The sequence below is a fragment of the Sceloporus undulatus genome, chromosome 3 (assembly GCF_019175285.1).
Source record: "Sceloporus undulatus isolate JIND9_A2432 ecotype Alabama chromosome 3, SceUnd_v1.1, whole genome shotgun sequence".
NCBI classification, from domain to species: Eukaryota; Metazoa; Chordata; class Lepidosauria; order Squamata; family Phrynosomatidae; genus Sceloporus; species Sceloporus undulatus.
The window spans coordinates 183,996,749-184,021,474 of NC_056524.1; the positions used below are offsets into that span (position 1 = coordinate 183,996,749).

At 39.5% G+C, this 24,726-nt stretch overlaps 1 protein-coding gene across 1 annotated transcript in view; it reads left to right on the plus strand.

The window, feature by feature from the left end:
- Nucleotides 1–749: 749 nt before the first annotated feature.
- Nucleotides 750–24,726, plus strand: part of CFAP46 (cilia and flagella associated protein 46) — a 146,761-nt gene continuing 122,784 nt past the window's right edge. The window contains 7 exon segments of the mRNA XM_042458467.1: nt 750–900; nt 2,258–2,382; nt 2,477–2,608; nt 4,257–4,321; nt 5,923–6,087; nt 15,201–15,324; nt 21,638–21,732. Coding sequence (XP_042314401.1) covers nt 852–900; nt 2,258–2,382; nt 2,477–2,608; nt 4,257–4,321; nt 5,923–6,087; nt 15,201–15,324; nt 21,638–21,732 — 755 coding nt within the window. The 5' untranslated portion in view covers nt 750–851.

Here is a 24,726-nt window from a genome sequence, read left to right on the forward strand (position 1 = left end):
ATACGACGGATAATAGAGTGCATCAGGGAACTCCAAATATATATATATATATATGCGCATGTGCTTCATTTGGACTGCATAGGTCACAGAAAGCATGGAATAGCTCTCAAAAGAAAATGGAATTACCACTACATTTGACTGTCCTGATAGTAACCTGTTGCAGGACAAAAAAGCTTCTGTCCGAACTGAGTATGGAGAAACAGAATGGTTCCCAAATAGGAAAAGGAGTCCACCAAAGCAAGACTCAAGTGCAGCACCAACAAGTGACTCTAAGACTCGGAGATCAGGTTCAATTCCCCCCTTGCCCATGGAAACCCACCCACTGAGTGACATTGGGCAAATCACATACTCTCAGCCTCTGAAAACGTTTACCATAGGCTTGCTATAAGTCAGAAACAACTTGAAACCACACAACAACAACAACTCTTCTTATCAAAAAGTCATGTAATAAACAGGATCCACATGGAAAGAATCCATCAAAGAAACCGCTATCCTATTCCGGTGACTTTGCAGGAGGGGAAAAAACCCACTTACACTTTATATTATTTTAACGTTCTAAAAATGTAAATAGCTTTTATGGATGCTGCCATGCTGTATCAACAAAACAGTTGCTGTACACACTGTCTCAGCAGTGAGCTCAGGTTTGGGCTGAAAGTCTGCAAAATCCTTGTCATGACTGAATGCTGAAGCATTACGGAACATGAAACCATGTTTTTAAGTTTTTAAGAGTCAGGGTCGATTCATTCTAATATAGTTTAGAATAGTAACAGTTAGCTTTTACATTTGCCATTCATTATTTTCTTGCTAGGAGATGCCAAAGATCTGCAATATAATTTTGTAAGGGAGAAGACATGGAGATACTCATCAGACAGCAGTTGTCAGATGCTGAGAGATACCAAGGTAAATGACAATATAAACTACTAGGAAACTTACCTGGATTTGCCCAGGTTGATGTTCATTATTTCATTTAATATTTGAATGGTATATTAAATATATGATAGCCCTAAAACCTTTAAAATGTGTTTTGTACCAAATTCCATACAAAATAGACCAAACTGTGATTGTCTGGGGGATGGGAGTGAAGTTTGTTGCTTGGTTTTGAACTTATGGAAATATGCAGGAATATTACTGTGCCTGGGCTAACTTAGAAAAATGCATGTATCGTATACATAGCCTGAAAAACCCACCAAAAACTATGCATGCATTACTTTGGAATTGTGTGCCTTGGTTTCAGGGACTTTTTTTCCAGAAAAAGAAACTGAAGTGTCACAACATGTCTCTTCTTCCCTTGCATGTAAAGGTGAAAGGCTTTCTTTCTCTCAGCATGTACTGTAGTATGGAAGGACTCTGGAGATGGCCAGTTTTGATGCCTAGACTAGGAAGATAATGTAAAGATATAATTAGGAATTCTATTTGGGTGGAAGAAACCCCAAACACATATGCAATGTAAAGTAACCTGGCACCTGCTATATTGGAATGTATGAGTGCTGAGCACTGGGTCCCATTCTGTTCAGGTTATGATCTGTCACAATGTGGGACAGAAATGCATCTCTTTCAGTAAAGTTGGATCCTTGATTCACCAGCATGGCCTTCTAACTTCTCCTGCAGTTACTAGGGAAGACAGTTTTCCTTCAGTAACAAAAGAAGTTGATGAGTTGGGTCCCAAAGCTTCCCCTGGTCTCCATTTGGTCTCATTAGATAAAAACAGACAGCTGACTCTTTGATCCAGTGCATAGATTTGTACAGCATAACAGTCTCTTTAAATTACAGTACAGATTACAGCCAAAATGGCTAATACTGATTACTTGCAATTTACTTCTCAATCTGGCATATGTCTGATCATTTACTTCAGGAGTAGGCAACATGCCTCCTGTAAACTGCATGTGGACCACCATCCATTTTCATGGCCTCATGAACTCCTCTTTTAAAAGTTCTAAACAATAACTGAATTCCAGAAAGTGTGACTTTCCCATAAAACAAGGTACTGTACATCCCTCCTCTTTGTTTTTCTAAAAGTGTAATTAAAACCTTTTTTAAATCTGAAAGTGACTGCTGGTTCCAATTTCTACCTTTTTGGTATTGGTGTGGTGTTACATATGTGTGTGTGTGTATTCAGCCCACAACAGGTCTCAGCAAGAAATTGGCCCCAGACTCCCCAATTTACATATTAAAAAGCAATATAAATGATTATTTTCATGTGTTCATATAGTTGAATACAAAATGTTATTTTCCACCTAATTTAAATGTTCTTTTAAAGATATCGACTCTTTGAAGGGTGCCTACAAGTTGATCAAATCAGCCAATGAAGGAAAATCAGCCCTTGATTCCTCAGAACATTTCTCTTCTGACTTGTACGTGTTGTGTGCAGAGCAGGCTCATAAGGTAACAATTATGTTTTATTGGTGATAGCAATTTTTTAGCTTAATCTTAATAAAATAATCATCTTAATAAAAACCTGAAATATGTTTAATTTTAGATGGGTTTTCCAGAAATGAGCAAGGACTGTCTACAAATGTATTTTAAAGAAAAACCTCCTGTGAACCAGTTTTTGGGCAGAGCGTACTTGTGCCAGAGCCAATTACATACCCCTGTGTCTACTGATAATTTGGTGAGCATGTCCTCTGGGTTTTAACATTGTTGATTTAAAAGCCATATCTTTTGGGCTGATGGTAAATAAAATGTAAAATTGTGTGATATAGCACACACTGTTCTCTGGACAGTAAGTTAAGTTAAGGAAGTACATAAAAAGAGTGTTTCTTGTCTCCTCTTCCCCTACTGGAGGCACCTGTGCCCTCCTGAATCTTCTCTGGAAGCCCTCCTAACAGTTTTGCATTGGGTACAAAAACTGTGCTGCGAGTTGAATGGTATGAGACTAACCTACTCTATACTGCCTCAACAATGCAGTCTTATAGATGTGCACTCAGAACATGTAGACTCCATTTATTTCAGTGCACCTTAATCCCAAATTCATTTGTGTATGATTGAAGCTTCAATTATCTTGCGATGAGAACAAGTTTAATAAGTCATTAAAATTAGTATGAAGAGAAAGGATTTGGTTTTCTGCAATACTTCCCTGCTCTGCAGGGGGCGGGGGGGGGGAATGTTCTACCATAGGAGCTCCATATTTGGAAGTTAGCATATTATTGAATAGGGTTGCTTTTCTACTCAATATCTATGTCAGTCAGAGTACATATGTGGATCTCTTCTTGCTGTATCAAAGAAGATGTATACAAATCATCTCCCTCCCATTCAAATGAGAAGGAAAATGATTTGGGATACACACATGCTATATGTGCCCATTGCTCTTCCTACATCTGCAGTAAAAATCTATGGAGCATGGGCTTATGGCTGAATATGCAAATCTCTTTTGGTAGTGATATTAGAAATCTAAGAGACATGTTAAGTTAAAGATAGATGTGTTAAGTTAAAGATAGATAGTGTAAAAAACAACTAGAAGGGTGGAGTTTATAGATCCTGATACAGTATATGGGCAGTTGTCAAGAGTTGTGAGGGGGCTTCATTTGTCTCCAGAGGGGAACATGGAGGGCCATAAGCCCCCTGCCATTTTTTGTCTCCAGATCCCCCTAATTCGTCAACTCCACAATGTTTTGAAGGGTCCTTGGATCTTTTAGGACCTTTTAAAGAGAAACTGAACTAGAAGTGATTTCTTGTTCACCACCTGTTTTAAATAAAGACCTCTCTTGCGACTAAAAAGAATTGTGGGGAACAAAAGAATGGCAAAATTGCCTCCCATGTCTCTCAGGGGGCATTTGGAGGGAACCTAAAGACTCACTTTTTCCGCCTTGCTTTCCCCCATGTCCCTTAATTCCACTCTTCTCCTTTTATGCTGTTGTAATGTAATGGGTGTCCTTGGTGTTATTGGTGTTATTGGTTTTAATGATTTTAAAAGGTGATTGAATGATGGATATTTTTATCGCTTGTATTTTATTGCTTAATGTGGGGGGATTTCTTTTATTGGATTTGTTGTTGTCGTATTTTAACTGATTGTAAACCGCTGTGATCATTGGAATAGCGGTATATAAATAAAGATTCATTCATTCATTCATTCATTCATTCAAAATGTATCTAGAAAAAAATATCACATGGGGGTATGTACTGTGGAGCCCTGTGGGGGAGTCTCAGAATGGCCTTGGATGCTATATATGGGCATAGATCAGATTTTTCCTTCCCTGCCTCTTTGAATGAAATTAGGTTTTTGCCTCCTTCCAAAGTCAAATATTTTCATTACATTTTAGGAAGAATTTGAAAAATTCATCATACACTTGCTGAAAGCAATACACTTTGCAGAGGGTGATACAAGGTAAGGCTTTTATAACTCATTTGTCTTCTCACCATTCTCTTAAGAATCATCTTCATCATTGGATTCTGACATAATTCTGAAATTGTGCTTAGCTAGATAAATAAAAAAATCATAGCAGAGAAATGAATAATAATTTTATTAGATTTTTAATACATTGAGCAGAATTGGATATCAAGATATCTTCTATTCTTGTACAGTTGTCCCTCCATATTTGCTAGAGTGAGGGGAACAAGATTCCTGTGAATATGGAAAAACCGCAAATAACAAAAACACTGTTTTTACCTGAGAGGACACTTCTCTAGGAATCTCTAGGTCCTCCAGTGCAACTCTGTGATCAATGTCCAACATACACTGACCATAGAATGGCACTGGAGTAGCTACAAATGGTCTTTCAGTGCAACATTTAGTTAAAGTTGACCACAGAGTTGCACTGGAGGACCTAGACAGAGAGAACATATTAATGGAATCCGTGAATAATCAAATCTGCAAATATCAAAGCCGCAAATATGGAGGGATGACTGTACATAGCAAAGCAACCAAGAGCACTTAATGCATTAAAAATATGATCATTCTATCAGAACATCATACCACAATATGTTTGTTACTCTTTGTTTCAATGGTGGCCCATGCTTTTGGATACAAATGTGTGGTAAGAGGCAGGACTTCTGTCATGTGAAATTGTTTAAAAAATACAGAAAATACAGCAACACCACCAGTAGTAAACCGACAACATGTAATGCCTGGAGAGTTAATATTTTCCATAACTGATCCCAACCCAGAACCTTCATGAGTTACCACTACACTTAAAATATCTTTATCCTTCATTTATTTTGTTATAATGCTTATTCCTAGCTGCTTTAGAGCTCTGTCAGTAGAAAAATAAGATGTAAATACACTACTTTAAATAAATAAATAAATAAATAAATAAATAAGCCATTATTTGATTTTTAGATCACACATAAGTGGTGTATGGAGCTGGCAAAACAGGATTATGGACAAACCAATTCAGTCAATGGTAAATCATCAAAAATGTGAGGGAGTTTTATATTAGATTGATACTAATGCTAAACTTGTATCTGTACAGCTCCACTATGCCTTGGGATTATTTTGGTCCAAATGACATTGCAAAAATAATCCATTTTGGGACTGCTTTAACTGCTCTGTTTCAGTGCTAGGAAGTTTATGGTGGCACCAGAGGTCTCTGACAGAGGAGGCCGAATATCTCACAAAAATACAGTTCCCAGAATTCCCTAGCACTGAGCCAGGACATTTAAAGTGGTTTCAAACTGGATTATTTCTGCAGTGTGTTTTGGATCTTTGTCTCTATTTTTATAAACCAGGAAACAAATATATGTACAGTATAGAAAACACAAGCTGTAATATGGGCCTGATGGACATAGGTTCTGTTGTTCCTTTCAGGTTCTCCTGGGCCACAGACTATCTTCCCTATATACTTTTGGTTCCTTTACGTCAAGCTGATAACTCACAAATCTGTATACCAAGTTAAGGGGGAAAGTCTTGATAGGATAACATTCTGGACTGGTGTTTTGTATGCTTCTATTTATAGATACTGATATATCAGTGTTCTCTTTTTCTTTCAGATACTATTTTTTGATATATAATGCTTCTGTTATCTATTGGAGAAATATGAGGCCATTTTTAAAACCTGGGTTCCGCCACTTTCTTATCCCAAGCCTCAGACAAATTGTGCTTGCACTGAAGCATCCAGCTGAGGAAGATAAAGACTGGACAGCAGAACTCATGATGTGCGTTAAGTAGATGTTGTGGGAAAGGGAAGGGTCAGTCTGAGGCATCCGCTTGTCATGTTTTCTTCTATTGATTATGCATTTTATGTGTTCTTTTTCCTTAGTCAGTAGAAAAGTTGACTTTACCTATCTGATATATGATGCAAATATGCCCTAAGAATGTTACACAACTAACATTATCTGATGGAAATTCTTAAGCATGGCAATATCTGCAAGTTTAAAAACTCTCATGTCTTTGAGAGTTTCCCCATTCCAGTAACAATAAATAGTTACAGATAAGTCAGTGGGATCAACAATGTACAAAAGGTATTTGGATTCCAACCTACTTTAGCATTTTATACAAAAAACATTATACACCATTACTGTACATATAACGTATTTACGGCAGTCATGGGACTACAGCAGTGCAATCATCATGAGTTGTGAATCACTGGTAAGAATTACAGATCATAGTACATGGTACCTGAGCAGCCTATGTTGTTGTTAGCTGCCCTCCAGTCGGTTCTGACTCATGGCGACTTTGTGAATGAGACATCTCCAAGAATCTCTATCCTCCACTGCCTTGTCCAAATCCTGCATGCTCCTGCCTATAACCCCCTGATTGAGTCTATCCATTTCGTTTGTGGTCTTCCTCTCTTTTGTCTACCCTCTATCTTTCCTAGCATTATTGTTTTTTCTAGTGATCTGTGCCTTCTCATTATCTGGTCAAAGTATGATAGTCTCAAGTTGATCATCTTAACTTCCAAGGAGAGCCCTGGCCTGATCTGTTCAAGAACCCATTTGTTTGTTTTCTTGGGATCCTGTCCATGGTATCCTAAGTAAACTTCTCCAGCACCACATTTCAAATGAGTTGATTTTCTTTCTGTTTGATCCTAGATATGGAATTCTTTAACTACAGTGGATCCTCGATTTACGCGAGGGATCTATTCTGGACCCCTCCGTGGAAAAAAAATACTGTGGGGCCTCATGTCCTGTTGTTTTCAATGGCAGTACATTCCTGCGCATGCGCCATTCATTTAACAGGCTCGCCATCCGCATGACATCCAATCTGCATATGGTGTGGGTGCGCTGTATTTCAATTTCCTTGTTGTCTTGATTGAATTCGTATATTTCTTCTGTGGTCATTATTTTTGTTTTCTTTATGTTCAGCATCAGACCTGCCTTTGCACTTTCATCTTTGGCCTTCCTTATTAACTTTTCCAATTCCTGAATGTCTTCTGCTAATATTATGATGTCTTCCACATTTCTTAGGTTGTTAATGTTGCTTTCTCCTATCTTCACTCCTCCTTTTTCTGATTCTAATTCTGCTTTTCTTATTATGTTTTCAGCATGTAAGTTAAACAAGTAAGGTGATAGGATGCAGCTTTGCCTGATCCCTTTTCTTATGGGGAACCACTCTGTTTCCCCAAATTCTGTTCTGATGGTGGCCTCCTGTCCTTGGTACAGATTACTCATCAGGACTATCAGATGTAGTGGCATACCCATGTCTTTGAGTGCATTCCATAGTTTTTTTTAGATCTATACAATCAAATGCTTTTCTGTAGTCTATGAAACATGCTGATTCTTTTTTGAAATTCTTTGGTTGCCCTCCATTAGCCATTGCATGTTTGCAATGTGGTCCCTAGTGCCCCTTCCTTTTCTGAATCCTGCTTGCACCTCAGGGATTTCTCTCTCCATGTATGGTTGGAGTCTGTGCTGCAGAATTCTGAGCATTATTTGCTTGTATGTGAGATTAGTGCTGTTGTCCTATAGTTGATGCAGTCTTTTGTATCTCCTTTCTTGTGGAATGGTATGTATATCTAGCATTTCCAGTCTATTGGCCACCACTTTGTTTTCCATATTTGTTGGCATGTTTCAGTTAGCACTAAAGTTGCATCTCTCTGTAGGCACTGTAGCAGTTCAACTGGGATATTATCTGTTTCCAGTGATTTATTTTTTTCCCCCATTTCCTGTGTACAGTGGGCACTTCCCTTACGTGGGGGATCTGTTCCGGATCCTACTGCATAAGAGGAAATTCACGTATGCTCGTGCCCCATTGCAAACAATGGGGTGTGTGCTTGCGGCTCAAGGCAGTGCACACACTATTTCTTTAATTGTTGTGCGGCTTCCATGTAAGCTGGAACCTGCATATGGTGCACCTGCATATGATCCAGGCGCAATGTACAACACCACATTTCACAATTGCACAAGAAGGTTAGACACAATGGTTACACATCACAACTGTGATTTTTTTTTTTTTTGTCATTGCATCCATTACAGAGAAAATACCTTTGTCAGTAATGTGCATGTGTCAGTAATGGCAGGACTTTTCATTTTTAAGACTGCCTGTCTTGATGTCTCAGACAAGCTGGCTATTCATCTAGACTCAGCCCCAGGTGTGATAACAAATAGATTCACATTTAATATCTTCTATGACAGGCCATTTCAGGTGAAAAGAAACATAGAGAAAAGCAGAGCACTTTTCTTTCTTGGGATGGCAGGTGGAGCAATCCACTACAAATGGGTTTATCCTTGCATTCCATCAAAACTGAATCTCCCCCCCCCCCCCGCCCGCCCCAATGTAGATACCATTTTGCACAAACGTTACTCGTCTGGCATGTGTTTTTATGTTTATCCCACCTGCAAGTTCATCTCACAGATGCTAGTGAAACATCAGGAAGAAACTCTTCTAGAACATGGCCACATAGCCTGAAAAACCCACAAAAAACTATCATCTCACAGTGTTTGTAATGTACAAGAATGTAACATCTGATGAATAATTAGTACTATTCAGTGAAATGTACCTAATAAGGAGGTATGCCATAGTTCTGCTTCACAGAACTTTACCTCTTCCTGATCTAGAATCAGTTAACACATCCAGAATATGTTACACTAGCCCCATCCTTTATTCAACCTGCAATCCTGACCCAGCTTCTGAAGATAGAAAGTAGGACATATCATACAACCATGTGTTCATCATTGCCTGTGAGATTGTGCGGCCAAGTGTAGATTACCCTGCGTAATTACTGTAGGCATGTATTTTGCTGCATTAAGGTGCATTTGGAAGACCCTTTTCAAATATTTTTGAAATGTGGTGACTGATGCATGATCAATCCAAACACAGCAAGCAAATTTCTATCTGATTTAAACCATGATCCAGAGAATTTCTTTAGGCATATTTTACAGATTCCTTGTGGGAATCAAGATATTTTCTTTATATGAACAGCAGCTTCCTGGACTTCATTTACATCCAAAATCACTTGTACAGTAGTTCTCTTCCTCTCCATGACTCTATGCAGGAGCTTATAAGGAGAAAAAAACCCCAAGAAAGTTCCAATGGGCACATTGATTGTTGAGTAGTTTTCTGGATTATGTCCATAATGTGAGCAGGAGATACAGGTGGTGTGTAGGGGAAATTATTTTGTTTTTAATAGCTTAGCTATTCATGCAGATCTAAATGTAAAATTCATAATTATGAATGTTAAGAATATTTATTATATTAGGCTATATTTATGCATTTCCATTTTATCTGCCTAAGAACTAGCAATAAAATTGGCTGAAGCTCTTTTTGATTATTGATGATAATTAGTCAGCCTTAGACTAAGTGACAGCACTGCTTCCTCTCTGTCTTTGAGGCAAAACAGACAGTCAAAATAAGCAGGTTGCCAGCTGGCTTCGAGGCTGGACATTTAGACGACCCACACCTTGAAGCCAGCTGGAAAGCGTACCAAAGCCATACTACAGGGAGAAAAGCCGCTTCTGGAAAGTGCAAATCTTCACATGTATGTATAAATGCACCGATGCCAGGGCGGCTCTAAAAGGGCGTTCTTTCCAAACCCTAACCTTAATTGTGCATGTAAACACTCAGTTACAGGAGTGCATTTAAAAGGGACGGAGTTGCCATACTCAAGCAGTGGGGGTGGCAATAGCCAAAAGAGAAACCATGACATCTCTCACAGAGATGAATACAACATACACAAAAGAGAAAGTCAAAGGGGGGCATGGTTGTACCTTGCTGGCATCTGCATGGGCACACCTCTACTGCAATTCCCTGTCCTAGTGAAGCGCTGCACATGCAAATGTGTGCAGGTTCACAGGGACATCCATCAAATGGCATCGTGGTTACTGGCGATTCGCTCCTGCAAAGATAACATCAATTAGAGGGATGGTGGGGGGAACAATACAAAAAAAGGTAGCCAGCAGCGCAGCTTAAAGCCGTGCCATGCGGTTATGACATGCGCATTCCAGCAGACTTGGAAGCAGGCAGTATGGTTGGTGGGGTTTCAATGTGGCTTTGGAAAAAGTAGATTCAAGCCACTTTTTCCTGCCTGTCTGTTTTGCCACTTTGTCTCAATGATCCAAAACATACTGGAGAAATAATCCAGTTTGATTGCTTTAACTGCCCTGGATCAGTGCTAGGGGATTCTGGGATCTGTAGTTTTGAGGGACATTAGCCTTCTCTGCAAGAGATCTCTGGTGCCACAAACTACAAGCCCATACAGACAGGCCAAAATAAAGCTGCTTCGGGTTGCTTTGGAGGTATGCTGTTTAAATGATGCGTGCGTCCTAAGAGGCCAGAAGCTATGCCAAAGCTGTGGTCTAGTCCTTAGTACTGGAGCGTGGCTTTGGCGTGGCTTCTGGCCTCTTAGGACACATGTATCATTTAAACAGCATACCTCCAAAGTGACCCAAAGCAGCTTTATTTTGGCCTGTCTTTACGGGCCCAATAATTCTGAGCCAGGACAGTTAAAATGGTTTCAAACTGGATTATTTCTGCAGTTTTGGACCTATGTCAGCAGATCTTACTGATTTTGGTTAGGCAATCCCAGTGATCTGTTTTATTGCAGGTGACTGTAACACATTATATATATTCAAATGGAAAATTGATTTTTGAAAATCTTTTTTTCTTTTCTCCCATGTGCTATAGTAGTCTTGCTTGCTTTTTCTCTAAACGCACCTGCTCTACTGGATACTTTGTCCATGTCAGTTTTCATTGAGCTAAACAAATCAAACATATTGGTCTTTTACTGCCAATCTGATTACTAAATCTTTCAAATGAATCTACTGCAGGGCATGGTATTGTTGGGGAAATCAAGATGATGATCTTTTCTTCTGTGATGTTAGTGATGGCTCTTCACAGACTAAAAACAATTCCTCTGGGGAACTAAAGAATAATAGAAATGAAAATGGCCAAAAAGTTCCAGCCAATCAAATGCTGGTTCATATTTTCTAGACTTAGTGCAGTCTTCATTCATTCAGCTTTCATTTCAACATTGGTTGAACAGTGGTTAGATTTTACAATTGATTATTTATATAGTGTTATTCTGAAACATCATCAAGTCTTAGATTCAAGAAGCAAGGTGAAGTATTGAGGGAACCTGAGATTAAAAAACAAGTGCACCAGAATTATTTGTTTGCTTCCTTGCTGAATCACCCTGCTCCAATTGATATTATCTGTAGACACTATGGTTTGCCTGCAAAATTGTTGAAGAAAAGTGTTTGAAGCTTTCATGATTTTGTTCTTGTCTTCAGAACAATTACATAACTAGGTGCAAATCTAGCAAGGCTTTGGGGACAAAAATCATGCAGTAATGGTTAAGAGTCTTCAGCTTTCTGCATCTAGTGGGCACATTTGGAGATCTACAAGCTTTGGCCACCATCACAAAAGGGTTTTTATAATGGACAAGTTAGTTGTCCAAGAAACTTTGTACACTGCAGAGGGTGAATTTGGGCCTCAAATGCAGAACCACACATTTCACCAATATTGATGATGCTAAGAAAAACATGGAAAATATACATGCACATGAATTAGGAAAGAAACACATATACAACATCATGTTCCTCCATGGAGGAAAAACATACCATGACAACAAGCAAAACTTCCTTCAGTCATTCATCACTACTTTCCCTACCCACCTTCCCATCTGCCCCAGCCCTCCAAGCTTACCAGGCATCAGTGGGGTTCCTTTTGCCTTCTTTCAAATGTAATTTCATATGGTTGCCTGAGGCATACTAAAAAGTAAACCCCCAGCCTCTTGCTTCTCCATTTGTTGGCCCAGAAGCATTATGGGAAAAGGAAAGGAAGAGGGTAGGACAGCGTTTTCTCCCCAAGACCCATCCAAAGTCAACATTTGCACATTTTATTTTTGAAAAATAAAAATGAGCAATCAAGGAAGGGGGTTCTTGTTGAGAAAAGTATTCAGTTGGGAGGACTCCAGTTATATAGTTGTCATACAATTGACTTAAAATTTACAGACCAGGAGATGGCTTGAAGAATGGTCTGATAAATTGTTCATATGCACACACTTTCCCCCAAGTGATATAGTGAAGTCCTTTATTGAGAAGGGCAGTTAAAGACTGGTTCTTGGAGTTCTCTCATTCATAGGATTGCCAGAAGCTGAAGATAACTTGATGACAAATAACATCAGCTATTTCAAACACTGATTTATGTGTATTTGTTGTTTTTTTTAAGACAGTGGATCTATGTGGAAAAGCATCATAGCTAGTTTTATGATCTAAGTATAGTACCTTATGTTCCTCCCTGTGGAAATTCATTCTGTTCGTTTTTGCCCACCTTACTAATAGCAATAGCAAGTACATTTCTATATCACTTATCAGCGCACTTAAGCACTCCCTAAGCGGTTTACAGTGTGTAAGCTAATTGCCCCCAACAAGCTGAGTACTGTACTCATTTTAGCAACCTCAGAATGATGCCAGGCTGAGTCAACTCTGAGCCCCTGGCTAGTACTGAACTCAAGTACAGTTATTTAACCGCTGCACCACCAGGGCTTTCTCATCTATTGAGGTCATTTTGAATTTTGATCCTCTCTTCTGGGGTATTAGCTACTCCTCCTAATTTTGTATCATCTGCAAATTTAATAAGCAAGCCCTCTATTCTTTCATACAAGTCTTTGAGATCGATGTTGAATAGCACTGGGCCCAGAACAGAACCCTATGGCACGCCACTGGTCACTTTTCTCCAGGATGAAGAGGAGCTATTGCTGAGCACCCCTTGAGTTTGGTCGATCAACCAGTTTATTTTTATTTATTTCATTTCTATGCTGTCTTTCTCCCCGGAGGGACCCAAGGTGGCTCACAGACAAAATATTTAAAATCTATAAACAATATAAAACCACATAAAATATACAAAAGTTAAAAACATAACTACAACCCACCTGCTCTGTAAAAACCACCCTGCTATGAATTATATACCAAATGCCTGCCTACATAAAAATATTTTTACTTGCCAGTGAAAGGCTGGCAGGGAGGGGTCCAGCCTAGTCTCTCATGGAAGGGCGTTCCAAAGAGTGGGAGCAGCCACCGAGTAGGTTCTCACATGTGTACTCACCAAGCAAGCCTCAGATGGTGGTGGGAGCTTCAGGAGAAAGCCTTCTCCTGAAGATTTTAGGGCTCTGGCTGGTTCATATGGGGAGATACAGGGGCTGTACATATGGGCTGCTCAATGCCATCCTTTTCTGCCCTGGATAGAGGCTGCGGCAACCAGACACCACGGCCTCCAGAAGGAGCAAAAAGAAGCCCCGAAAAGGGGCTTCTTTTTGCATCCTGGAAGGGGCGTCATAAGTGCCGCGCCACGACGCCATGATGCTCCTTCTGCGCAGCACCATTTGGGTGGCTGTGCCTGGTGTGCACCATCATGGTGTGCGCTGTGTGGACAGGCACATGCGATAATGGCGGCTGGGCAGCATGGTAAGGGCTTTGTGCTTGCGAATGCTCAGCCCTCACCGCGCGTACAGGTCAGAACAAAGTGCCAGTCTCTACAGCCCCACAGTCTCTCAAATAGTCTGGACCTAAGCTGTATAGGGCTTTATAGGACATGGCCAGCACTTTGAATTGCGCCCAGAAATGAATCAGTAACCAGTGAAGTTGTTTCAACAAGGAAGTTATATGCTCCCTGTAACTGGCCCCAGTCAGCACTCTAGCTGTGGCAACACCCACTGGAGTTTCCAAACAATTTCCAAAAGCAGCCCCATGTAGAGGAGTCCAAATGCGATGTGAGCAAGGCATGGGTCACCATAGCCAGATCGTAACCAGTTACAAATCCACCTAACAGTTGCATTGTCTAGCTCACATTTTACTAGCTTGTTTCCAAGGGGGACCTTGTCAAAGCCCTTACTGAAATCAAGATATACTATATCCACAGCATTACCTTCACCTATCAATCTGATAATTTAATAAAGAAAAGAGATCAGATTAGTCTGGCATGACTTATTTTGGAGAAACCCATGTTGACTTTTTGTGATTATGGTATTCACTTTCAAATGTTCACAGACTCTCTGCTTAGTGATCTAATCTAGAATCTTTCCTGGCATTGATATCAGGCTAACTGGGCAGTAATTGTTTGGGTCCTCTTTTTTGCCCCTTTTGAAGATGGGGATAACATTTGTTCTTCTCCAGTCCACTGGGACTTCTGTTCTCCAGGAATTTTCAAAGATTATTGCCAGTGGCTCTGTGATGACTTCTGCCAGGATGTAGTTCATTTGGTCCTGGAGACCTAAATTGATTTAGACTAACTAGGTATTCCTCTACTACCTCTTTACTTATTCTGCATTTCCCCATCTGCAACATCTGCTGTATGTTCCTCAGGTTTAGCACCTTTTCCTTTTGTGAGAAGACTGAGGCAAAGTAGGTGTTGAGTAGTTTTACCTTTTCTCTGTCCCCTGTTAGCATTTTGCTGTCTTCATGCAGTGGCCCTACCATTTCCTTCTTCTTTCTTTTGCTACGGACATACCCCCAAAAGCTGTTTTTTATGGTTGTTAACATGTTAGCATATTCTTAACACTTTATGTATATGTATGCCAATAACTAGATTCTGGCCATTGTTTTTTTAAAAAACAAACAAACATGTAAATATATGCAGTTAAATTTCTTATTATCATACACTTAAGATTCCTTTAATATGGTGATAGTTCGAAATGGGCCTGGGATGCAATAGATAAAGCAAAAAACAAAAACAAAAAACACACCAATATTTTTGTACATATGATTAATATTAGTCTTTTATAAAATAATGCCTTTCTGTAGCTTTCCAATTAGATGTAATGATACAGTAATATTTGTCATTTATGAACACCTTGCAAAATTGTGTTATGCATATTATTTTGTTTGCCTTACAGAGAATTGCTTGAATGCTTCATGGATGCTTCCAGGCTTGAAGAAGCTGTAGATTTTTCATCTACTGCAGCAGCATTCATTAAAGAAAATGTTCCAGGGAAATATAAACAACTATTTTCTCTAATGGTAACTCGCAAAAAATTAATTTACAACTTGTTTCCATTTTGATGCTGACAGATTTCTGCATTCATCTCACCTGAGGCCACCCTAGCAAATATAATTTATTTCTCATAATAAAATTGCTAGGTGCTGGCAGTAAAGTAGAAAAAAAATTGCAATAGACTTATAAGCTAAACAGTAAACTCAGAGGTTCACCAATGGGAATTCAATAGTGTATTGTGCCAAGTAGAAGATGCAAAAAAACTTTACAATCTAACACTACTGTCAGGCCACCTCTTGACAAAATATGGTAACCATTTATCCTAAGGGGTGTTTGTGGGTATTTATAAAGATATGGGTAAAACACACACAGAGTGGCAGCTTACAAGACAGGACTACTCAATAGAAAGCATCCTTGTCAATACAATCATCTAACATGTTAAAAAAAGTTTCAACATTATAGATTTAGAGGTAACCATTTTGGCCATGTAGCAAAATTCAACAAAATCCAAAATGACATTTCATGGTAATCTCTTTTTTAGGCCAGCCAAAAGGCTCAAGATATGTTGTGCAAGTTTTCAATGCTTATTGTATTCTTCATCATGCAAAGTTATTTAAAATTATACAGAAGAAGAAAAGTATAGGGGTTAGAGTCACTGGCCTGCATCTCATTTGAGATCTTTGTTTAAGATGGTATTTAAGGTCATGAGGGAGGGTGGAAACAGGTAGAAGCCCTACCCCTTCTTAGCCTTGCAGGGGGCTGAAGACAAAGGGAATGAAAGCAACGTAATAACATTTCTGTCCCCATTAGCAGCATGAACGTAACTCCCTTTCAGATCATACAATTATCATACAATTTTGTATTTCAATTTTTACTGTACACCGCTATGATAATTGCGGAATAGCGGTCTATAAATAAAACCTATTATTATTATTATTATTATTATTATTATTATTATTATTATTATTATTATTGTAATAATTATAGCAGAAAGATCATTGCAGTCTCACAAACCCCAGTTATTTTTACTTGTGCATTTGAACAAAGTATGACAACATGATGCTATTAAACTGTATTTATTATACTTGCTAAAATGAAAATAAGTAGGAAACTGATATTGGCTAAATCAGCCATAATAGACTGTTTGAAGAGGGTATGGAACATTTTGTATATGGGGAACTTGACAAATTTGGTAATATTCTTGGCAAATAGGGAAGGGTATGGAGAGGCCAGGGTGGCAGTGCTATATCCACTCATCTGAAAGTACCTTGAAAGTGTCACAGAATTCAGTGAGACATCATTCTGAATAATCCAGTTACATCAAAAATCCACCAAACAGTGATAACTTTCCTGGGCCAGCTCCACTGGCTTATTCATCTGGCAAGGTGTAAAAACCATAGAGGAGGGAAAAAATGGAAGATGTTAGTCATATTTCTGAATAGGTAGCCATATGCTTGTACTTTTAATCAAAGTAAAAGCCATGGGATTATTTGTTTTACTGCAGGTTGTTCTTCAGTGGAAAATTGGTTCAGTTTAAAATAAAGTGGGTACACTTCAGAGATTGAAGGGCAATGCTGTCCCATTTTGGGCTCATCTGAAAGGCTTCACAGTACTATTGTGGCCTTCATTTTAGGCAAACAGAAGCAATGTTACATTACTCATTATCATTTTTTCAGGGCATAATGATGCTGTTTCAAGTTGCCCCACTAGCAGCACTTTTGAATATTTTAAAACCAGGGTATGTTTTTTAAACAAAGAAAGAAAGAAACAGTTTTTGGGTTTTTTTGTTGTTTTTAAATGTCGTACCTGGGTCTTTGGCAGTTTTCCAGTGGTAATTCCAAGGCCCCATGAACCCTCTCCTAAGGCAGGCTCATTACAGACCGCCCAAAAAGGGACAGTCTTGGGCCACTGCTGGTTGCAGCGCGGGGAAGCCGCTGCAGCCAAACCGTGCGACTCCCCCGCGCTGTAAAAAAGGAGCGCGAAAATCTCGCTCCTTCCGGCAACCCAGAAGAGACGTCGCAAGTGCCAAAGCGCACACTCGTGATGTCTCTTCCGGGTTTAGACGTCCGGACGCTGTGTGTCCGTTACGTCAAGATGGCCGCGCCTGTCTGTATAGGGCGCTGCCATCTTGCCATATGGAATACGCGCGAGGGGCAAGGCGCGTCCGGAAGCACCGCCCCTCGTGTGTATTCCTGGCGCAACGACAGCGCCGCTTAGGCCCGTCTGTAAGGCGCCACAGAATTAGCCCTATCCCTGACATCAAAAGTGACTCAGTAACTTGCCCTCTTGTTTTTTAAAGTTTAGTTGGGGATAAAGTAAATTTAGATTAACCCAGCATTCTTCAAAGGTTTGTAGAATCATAGAGCTTAAAGTCAAAAAGTATTTAAAGTTCTCTTATTGTTTGGTGCTGTCCTTTGTCTTTTTGTGTATTACATACATGAGATACACAGCTGGTATGACTCATTAAATGCTGGTAAAGACATAGTGGGGGTGGGGGGAAGCATGCTAAGTCTGATAATTAAAGTTGATGTATTACATCAATATGTGGAAGTATTGCATATATATATGTGCATGATCCTAGTAATATTGGTGAATTTTGCCTCCTGTTTCTCCCATTCTGTTCTGTTTCTTATTCTTAGTTCCTTCTGCATGATCAGTCATACAATAATGAGGAATGTGCCTTGCATAACTTTTCATGAAATTCAAGATGAAATATGTACCTGACTTCCCACAGCTGTAACATTAATAAAGCTGAAAGAAGAAAGCAAACTAGGTCATGTATTATATGCTTTTCAAAGGTACCTTTGAGAAAAACAGCACAGCAGTGGTCTTAAAGTATAACACTAATTTAAAAATTGTTATTTAGCTGTATCTCTCAAATGTGCCACCATTCATTCTTTAATAATCATATGATAGAAGAGTATTCCTCTATTCCTGCAGTCTGCAGGAAAGGAAAGCTGACAATAATAGGGCTAAGAAAAAGGACTGATTACATTGTAGGTATAAAACTATATTTTGAGATGGGCAAAGAAAGTAGAAAAGAGATGGAATTAATTATATTGTGGAAAAGAAAACCTTATAGACAGTGTAGCACAGCAGACAGGTGTTATCTGCCTTTCAACAACTCACTGTTTTGAAGCTTTCAAATTACAGACAAGTTCCATTAATTTGACCAGGGATCCACTCTTTCATCAGTTCTTGACTACAAAAAGAGCAGACTCCTCATCAAATTAATATAACTTGTTTGTAGCGTATTATTTGGCTTTTGCATGCATTCAGATGTGATATATAGTGCATTATTTATGTTTTTTACGAACCAAAATGCATTTGCAAGCTTTAAAATACCTCGGTTCTACGTTCCAACAGATTCCACTGTCCCTAACCCATCAGATAAGTGAGGGCTTTCTGTATTCATACAGCTTCGTTAATGTTTATTTCCCATCATCACAATCCAGACTAACATCACACTCCCCATTTTAGAGCACAGGTGGGCAAAGTGCAGCCTGTGAGTTGCCTATGGCCCCCAGGGCTGGTTTTATTTGACCTCAGGGGTCCAAATACTTTTTTTTGGTTCTAAAATACCCTTTAATGCCTTCTAGGGAGTGTGGAGGGCATTTCCACCACACTTGGAGGCTACCTAGGCCCCCTGGGGGGAGGCCAAAGTTGCAGAAATCTTTTAAAATGGCATGGAGGTTGCTAAAAATATGGTGATAATCCTCCCATGTCTCTTAGAGAGTGTTTGAAGGGATGGGGGGAAACGATTGCACTATTCTGCGGTATCAAGTGCAGTTAAGGGGGCTAATATGGCCTTTCAACCTTCCATCCTCTAAGGGCTAATGTAGCCCCTCACCCCAGCTTTTCACAGTTGCCCACACGTTCTTAGCAGAATGTGCCATTCATGGTTTGGCATGGAAGAAAAATCCACTACTAACTCTGTGTGCCAAACTGGTTGTGCAGGAGGTCAGGAAATGTGACAAAATTAGGATGCTGCTGAGGATTACATGCAGGAATCCTCAGTACAAGAAGGTGACACAGATGTAGAATCAAATTATTCAATGCATAACCTTTCAAACATTTACTAAAAAGCGTAATAAAAACACTAGGATTAGATCAACTACTAGAAAATTAAGAAGCAGACACTCAAAACAGATTAGCATCAGTTATAAGGAAGAAATCAGTTTAAGGTGCAAACATACCTTTTCCAGAGTTATTCAAGGAACTAATAAATACAGATTGGAATACACTACTAAATACAAGACGTCTACAAAGACACTTAAATAAATTATACTCTTTTCGGAAACATTTAGAATTCTCAAAGGTACCATTAATTGCAGCTCTGGTGTCGGGAACAATGGTCGCTTTCAAGGGAGACGCCCCATTGAAAGAGGTGGATGAGCATAGGGCAGAATATCCCTTAAGAAAAGGGCACGCATTAATTCATTAGGCATTGGAGCATCCATAGTTACTTCAATGTTTGCCAAAGCAGCAATTCTCTGGATGCAAGAATTACAAACACTTAAGGAAGTGGATATAGGTACATTACAAAAACCACTAGATAGAGTAAGGAAAGTATTAGAATACATAGCTGATGCGGGAAATGATACAATTGCTTTTATGGATAGATGAATTAATGCAACAACAATAGCCAGAAGGTCTTTATGGTTAAGACTTTGGGATACTGACCAAAAGTCCTGAAATAATTTAGCATTTGTACCATTTAAAGGGGAACGGTTATTTAGAGACACAGCATTAGAGAAGGTAGAAAACACTAACAAGAAACAGGTTATGCCAACACTCCAAAAGAAAAAATCAAATAAGATTTTTTTCAAGGTTACACTTCCTATTGAGATGAAAGAGGATCACAGAGATTCAATGGGTACAGCTGCCAATATCAACAATGGCCAAGATCACAACCTCAAAATGTAAAAGCAGAAATGTATGGAAAACAACAACTCCAAGGAAGTGGATCAAATCAGAGAATAGGCAGAACTCAGTACTGACACAGCAACAGTACCGGCGGGAGGTTGTCTGCTACTCTTTGGGGCCTTATGGAAGGAAATAACAACAGTTCAGTGGGTGTTACAAAATCTACATCAAGAATAAAAAATAATTTTCGACGAGACATCAAAGAGCCATTACATAAACTCACTGGTACCAAAAGTGAAAGAGAAACAAATAGCAGTCCAGTTAGAGATTCTTATGTTTATTAAGGGGGATAGAAAATATACCTCTATTCAGGAATATACTCAACATTTTTCATAGTTCCAAAACCAAATGAAACCTACCATCCTATTTTGAATCTGAAATATCTCAAGGGTTACATGAGGTATTACAAATTCAAAATTGAACCATTGCAAATAATAAAGGAATACGTAGAAGTAGGGGACTGGATGGCCTCAATAGATCTGAAGGAGGCACATCTGCATGTGCCCATGACAACAAGCAACAAGAAATATCTAAGATTCCAATAAAAGGAAGAGCATTGCCAGTTCATAGCTCTTACTTTTGGACTAGCTTCGGCACCTCAAGTGTTTACAAAACTTTTAATTCCAGTAATTGCATATTTGATAAGAAAGGGAATACAATACTAAGAGGCTATACAGACCACTCCTAAGGAGTGGTGGGATGCCGCCCTTTTCCTGGCCGGATCAGGGCAGCGGCAACTTCACACCATGGCACGGATCCAGCCTTTGGAGGGCGCCATAGCCATGGTGGCACAGCTATATGGTGCCCTTTCGGCGCTGCATCATGATGCCCTAGGGGTGGAGTCAGGGCATGCATCATCAGGACGCTGCACCCTGACTCCACCCACAGGCCAGCGTTTCGGTCTGGTCTGTATAGGGCCTTAGGAAGCTTGTCTAGAGTTTTGTACATATATTTAAACTTTTGTATTAGTGCTGGAGTGATTCTATTTAGGATTGAGAATTGGAACTTTTTAAATACTGATCTGCTTCATTTGTACATGACATACAGATACAGCTGTGAAGATATGAGGCACTGATATCCTTCATGAATTTAAAACTAGTAAAATATTAGGAAAGATCTGAATAGTTTTTTCTGGCTTTTTCGGGCTATGCGGCCATGTTCCAGAAGAGTTTCTTCCTGACATTTTGCCAGCATCTATGGCTGGCATCTTCAGAGATGCCAGCCACAGATGCTGGCGAAACGTCAGGAAGAAACTCTTCTGGAACATGGACATATAGCCCAAAAAAGCCACAAAAAATATGGATGCCGGACATGAAAGCCTTTGACTTCACCAAAATCTGACTCTTTCTCAGATTTCTGTTAGCCAGTAGTAACAAGTTTAACTACTGAGACAGCTGTTCTACTTGTTTATAGGTAAGTCACAAACTGGTGGACATTTCACAGATAGAAGATGAACTTGAAAGCTCTCCCATCCTGAACATTATTTATAAAATCCAAACGATCAAACTGTAAGTATTAGTTACTGTAGACAAGGTTTAAAATTGAGCTCAGATTTAGGGAGACATGACTAGAAGACTAAGGGTTCTTAGCACAGTTTAATGCATACAGAAGTACAAAATAAGGGCCTGTTACAGACTGCCAAAATAAAGCTGCTTGAGGTATGCTGTTTAAATGATACATGCGTCCTAAGAATCTGGAAGCTGCACCAAAGCTGCACTCTAGTGCTTAGGAATGGAGTGTGGCTTTGGCACGACCTCCAGACTCTTAGGACCCATGCATCATTTGCAGGACAGGATATTAAAACTGAGAAGAGGGGAAAGGAGTCCAACAGAAAGAAAGATCAACAGAAAGTTAACTGAAAAGAAAGTTTGGACATTGGGTGCGTGGGGGTAAACCCAACTTAAGTGGATTGGTCCCCCTTCCCTCTCGAGAATGCTGTTGTAAGCTTACACCTTCATATTCTTACTTGCAGTTATAACATTAAGATGTAAATGCAATGAATATTAATAGAATCTGGCAGACATTTTAAAAGAAACATCACAAGATGGAACAATGCTGCAGTCCCTGATTACTGGACCACAGGTTTTCCAGTCTCCAGCCTGTACATTCCTCCATATTTTCCAATCAATGATGGAGGGAGACAGCCAAACGCTGATCTCTCTATATACCAGTTTACTACGCTGCAAAGTAGCACACTGCTTGTACAGCCTGCAATGTGGAGTGCATACTAGTTTGTTGTTGTGATCCTTCAAGTCGTTTCTGACTTACAGAGACCCTAAGGTGAACATATAGGGTTTTCTTGTGGAATTGCTGAGAATGGTTTGCCCTTGCCTTCCTCTAGGGCTGAGGAGTGTGACTTGTCCAGTGGCCTCCATGGACAAGTGGGGATTTGAACCCTGGCCTCCCAGTGTCCCACACTCAAACACTAGTTTTCTCCTCCTCCTCCTCCTCCTCCTTTTCATATGAAGCAAGGTCATGAAAAAACCCAACCATTCTACCACCACCTATTGGCTTCGAGAACATTACCACTCCTAAGTTTGTTGTTGCATTTATATTCCACCTTTCTCTTTGCACAGGTCTAAGGCAACAGTCATGATCTATCACAAGACTCTGGTAAACTTTTGTTTTCTCTCCCCAGCATCACATTAAAAGATAGGTTTCTAGGCTCTCTGGGTCATGAGGCAGCAATTCTAACCATTTAAAAAAATAAACAGCTGACTAGGTCAAGCCCAATGTACTGGCTTTGAAATAGCACTAGCGTGCCCAGTGAGGAAAATCAAAGTAAATGGAAACTGGATTCTATTTATTCTATGGAAGAGTCAGATTTCTAACTATGACCCCATCAGCTAGGCCAAAATAAAGTTGATTCTGGTTCTTTTGAGTTATGCTGTTTAAATGATGCATGCGTCCTAAAAGGCCAGAAGCCATGCCAAAGCCACACTGCAGTCGTAAGGACTAGAGCGCAGCTTTGGCGCAGCTTCCGGACTCTTAAATGCATCATTTAAACAGCATACCTCCAAAGTGACCCGGAGCAGCTTTATTTGGCCTGTCTGTATGTGGCCAAGTGTCTTTTTTCAGAGAATCAATAAAACATTATATCACATCTTAATTGACTATGGCAAAAGATTTTGTTAACTACAGGTCATACCTGAAGAAAATCCACAATTTTAGGTATTTACCTATTTCTTAAAATATTTCTAAACACCTCTCTGTTGTGAGATTTCAGGGTGACATATATTTAAAACAATATAATGATGTAAAACATTCCTGACAAAAGCAATGCAAACCTTCAAATAGGATTAAAGCATATTAAAGAAGAAAATTAAAACAAAAAGGCTTAAACCATGCATAATGTATATTGGGGGGGGGGGGGAGTAGGCCCAGAGGCTTAACAAAAATATGTTTTAACCTGGCAATTAAAAACAAACACAACAAACCAAAACAAATAGGCACCAAATGAGCCCTCAACGGAAATACGGTGCATAACAGGGCACCACAAAGAGGTCTTCTACGTCCCCATGCAATATACCCAAGGATACAGAAGGGGCCCTGGAGATTTCACGTCTCAAGCAGGTATACACGACACGCATGGGGGGGGGTTTGATATGTGAAATTACAGACAGATTAATACCTGAAATTCTGGAAAATGCTTTGTGCATCTGTAAGAAGACTACAGTTCAAAAACGTCAGCATGGAAGTAATATAAACATCAAAATATGAACATTTCTTAAAAAATGCCGTTTTGCTAATATGAAACTTACCTTTCATTATTGATTTACTTTCCTTCTGGATCCTTCAAAAATTCGTATATTTCTCAAATCTGTGTTGCTTCTTGTGGAATCTCATTTTTACTTAACTGCCTCAATATTTTACAAAAATATCCAACAATTCATCCTTTTCCCCAAAGTTGAATTTGTGAGTATGCTAATTAATATTCAGACTAAATCAATTAAAATAATCAGGTTAATTTTCTCTTCCTCTAGGACATTGATTTTCTGCTATCTCAAGTGAGGCATTGGAATTCCCCCCAATCTGCAGGGACTGGCAACATATTTGTCCCCATTGGCTACCTATTTCTTTCTTTCCCGGACTCTTCATGGACCAAAGGCCATGAGTTCATGCCAGCACCAGTCCATGGACTACCCACTTTGAGTTGCATAGGCCTAAACATCCCTCAAAGGCATCTGTCAAGAAGAAAAAGGTTACATTATAAGCCATAAATAAGTTTTTAGCAAGAGTGAGATGCCAAATTTCATTCAGAAGTGATAAGGAATGTCTCTGAGAAAACAGCTCTTCTTGGCCATGCAGTGCACCACCCATCTGTGCACCTATCATCAAGTGGAAGCACTCTGGAGCATCACCTGTGTAACAAATGAACTGCAACAATGCTGAAAGTATATGTGATTCCAGAGGCAGTGGAGGAGTAATCTTGCAAGCCTTGGCCTGTTACAGACTGCCAAATAAGGTGCTTCTGGTCTTTTGGAGGTATGCTATTTAACTGC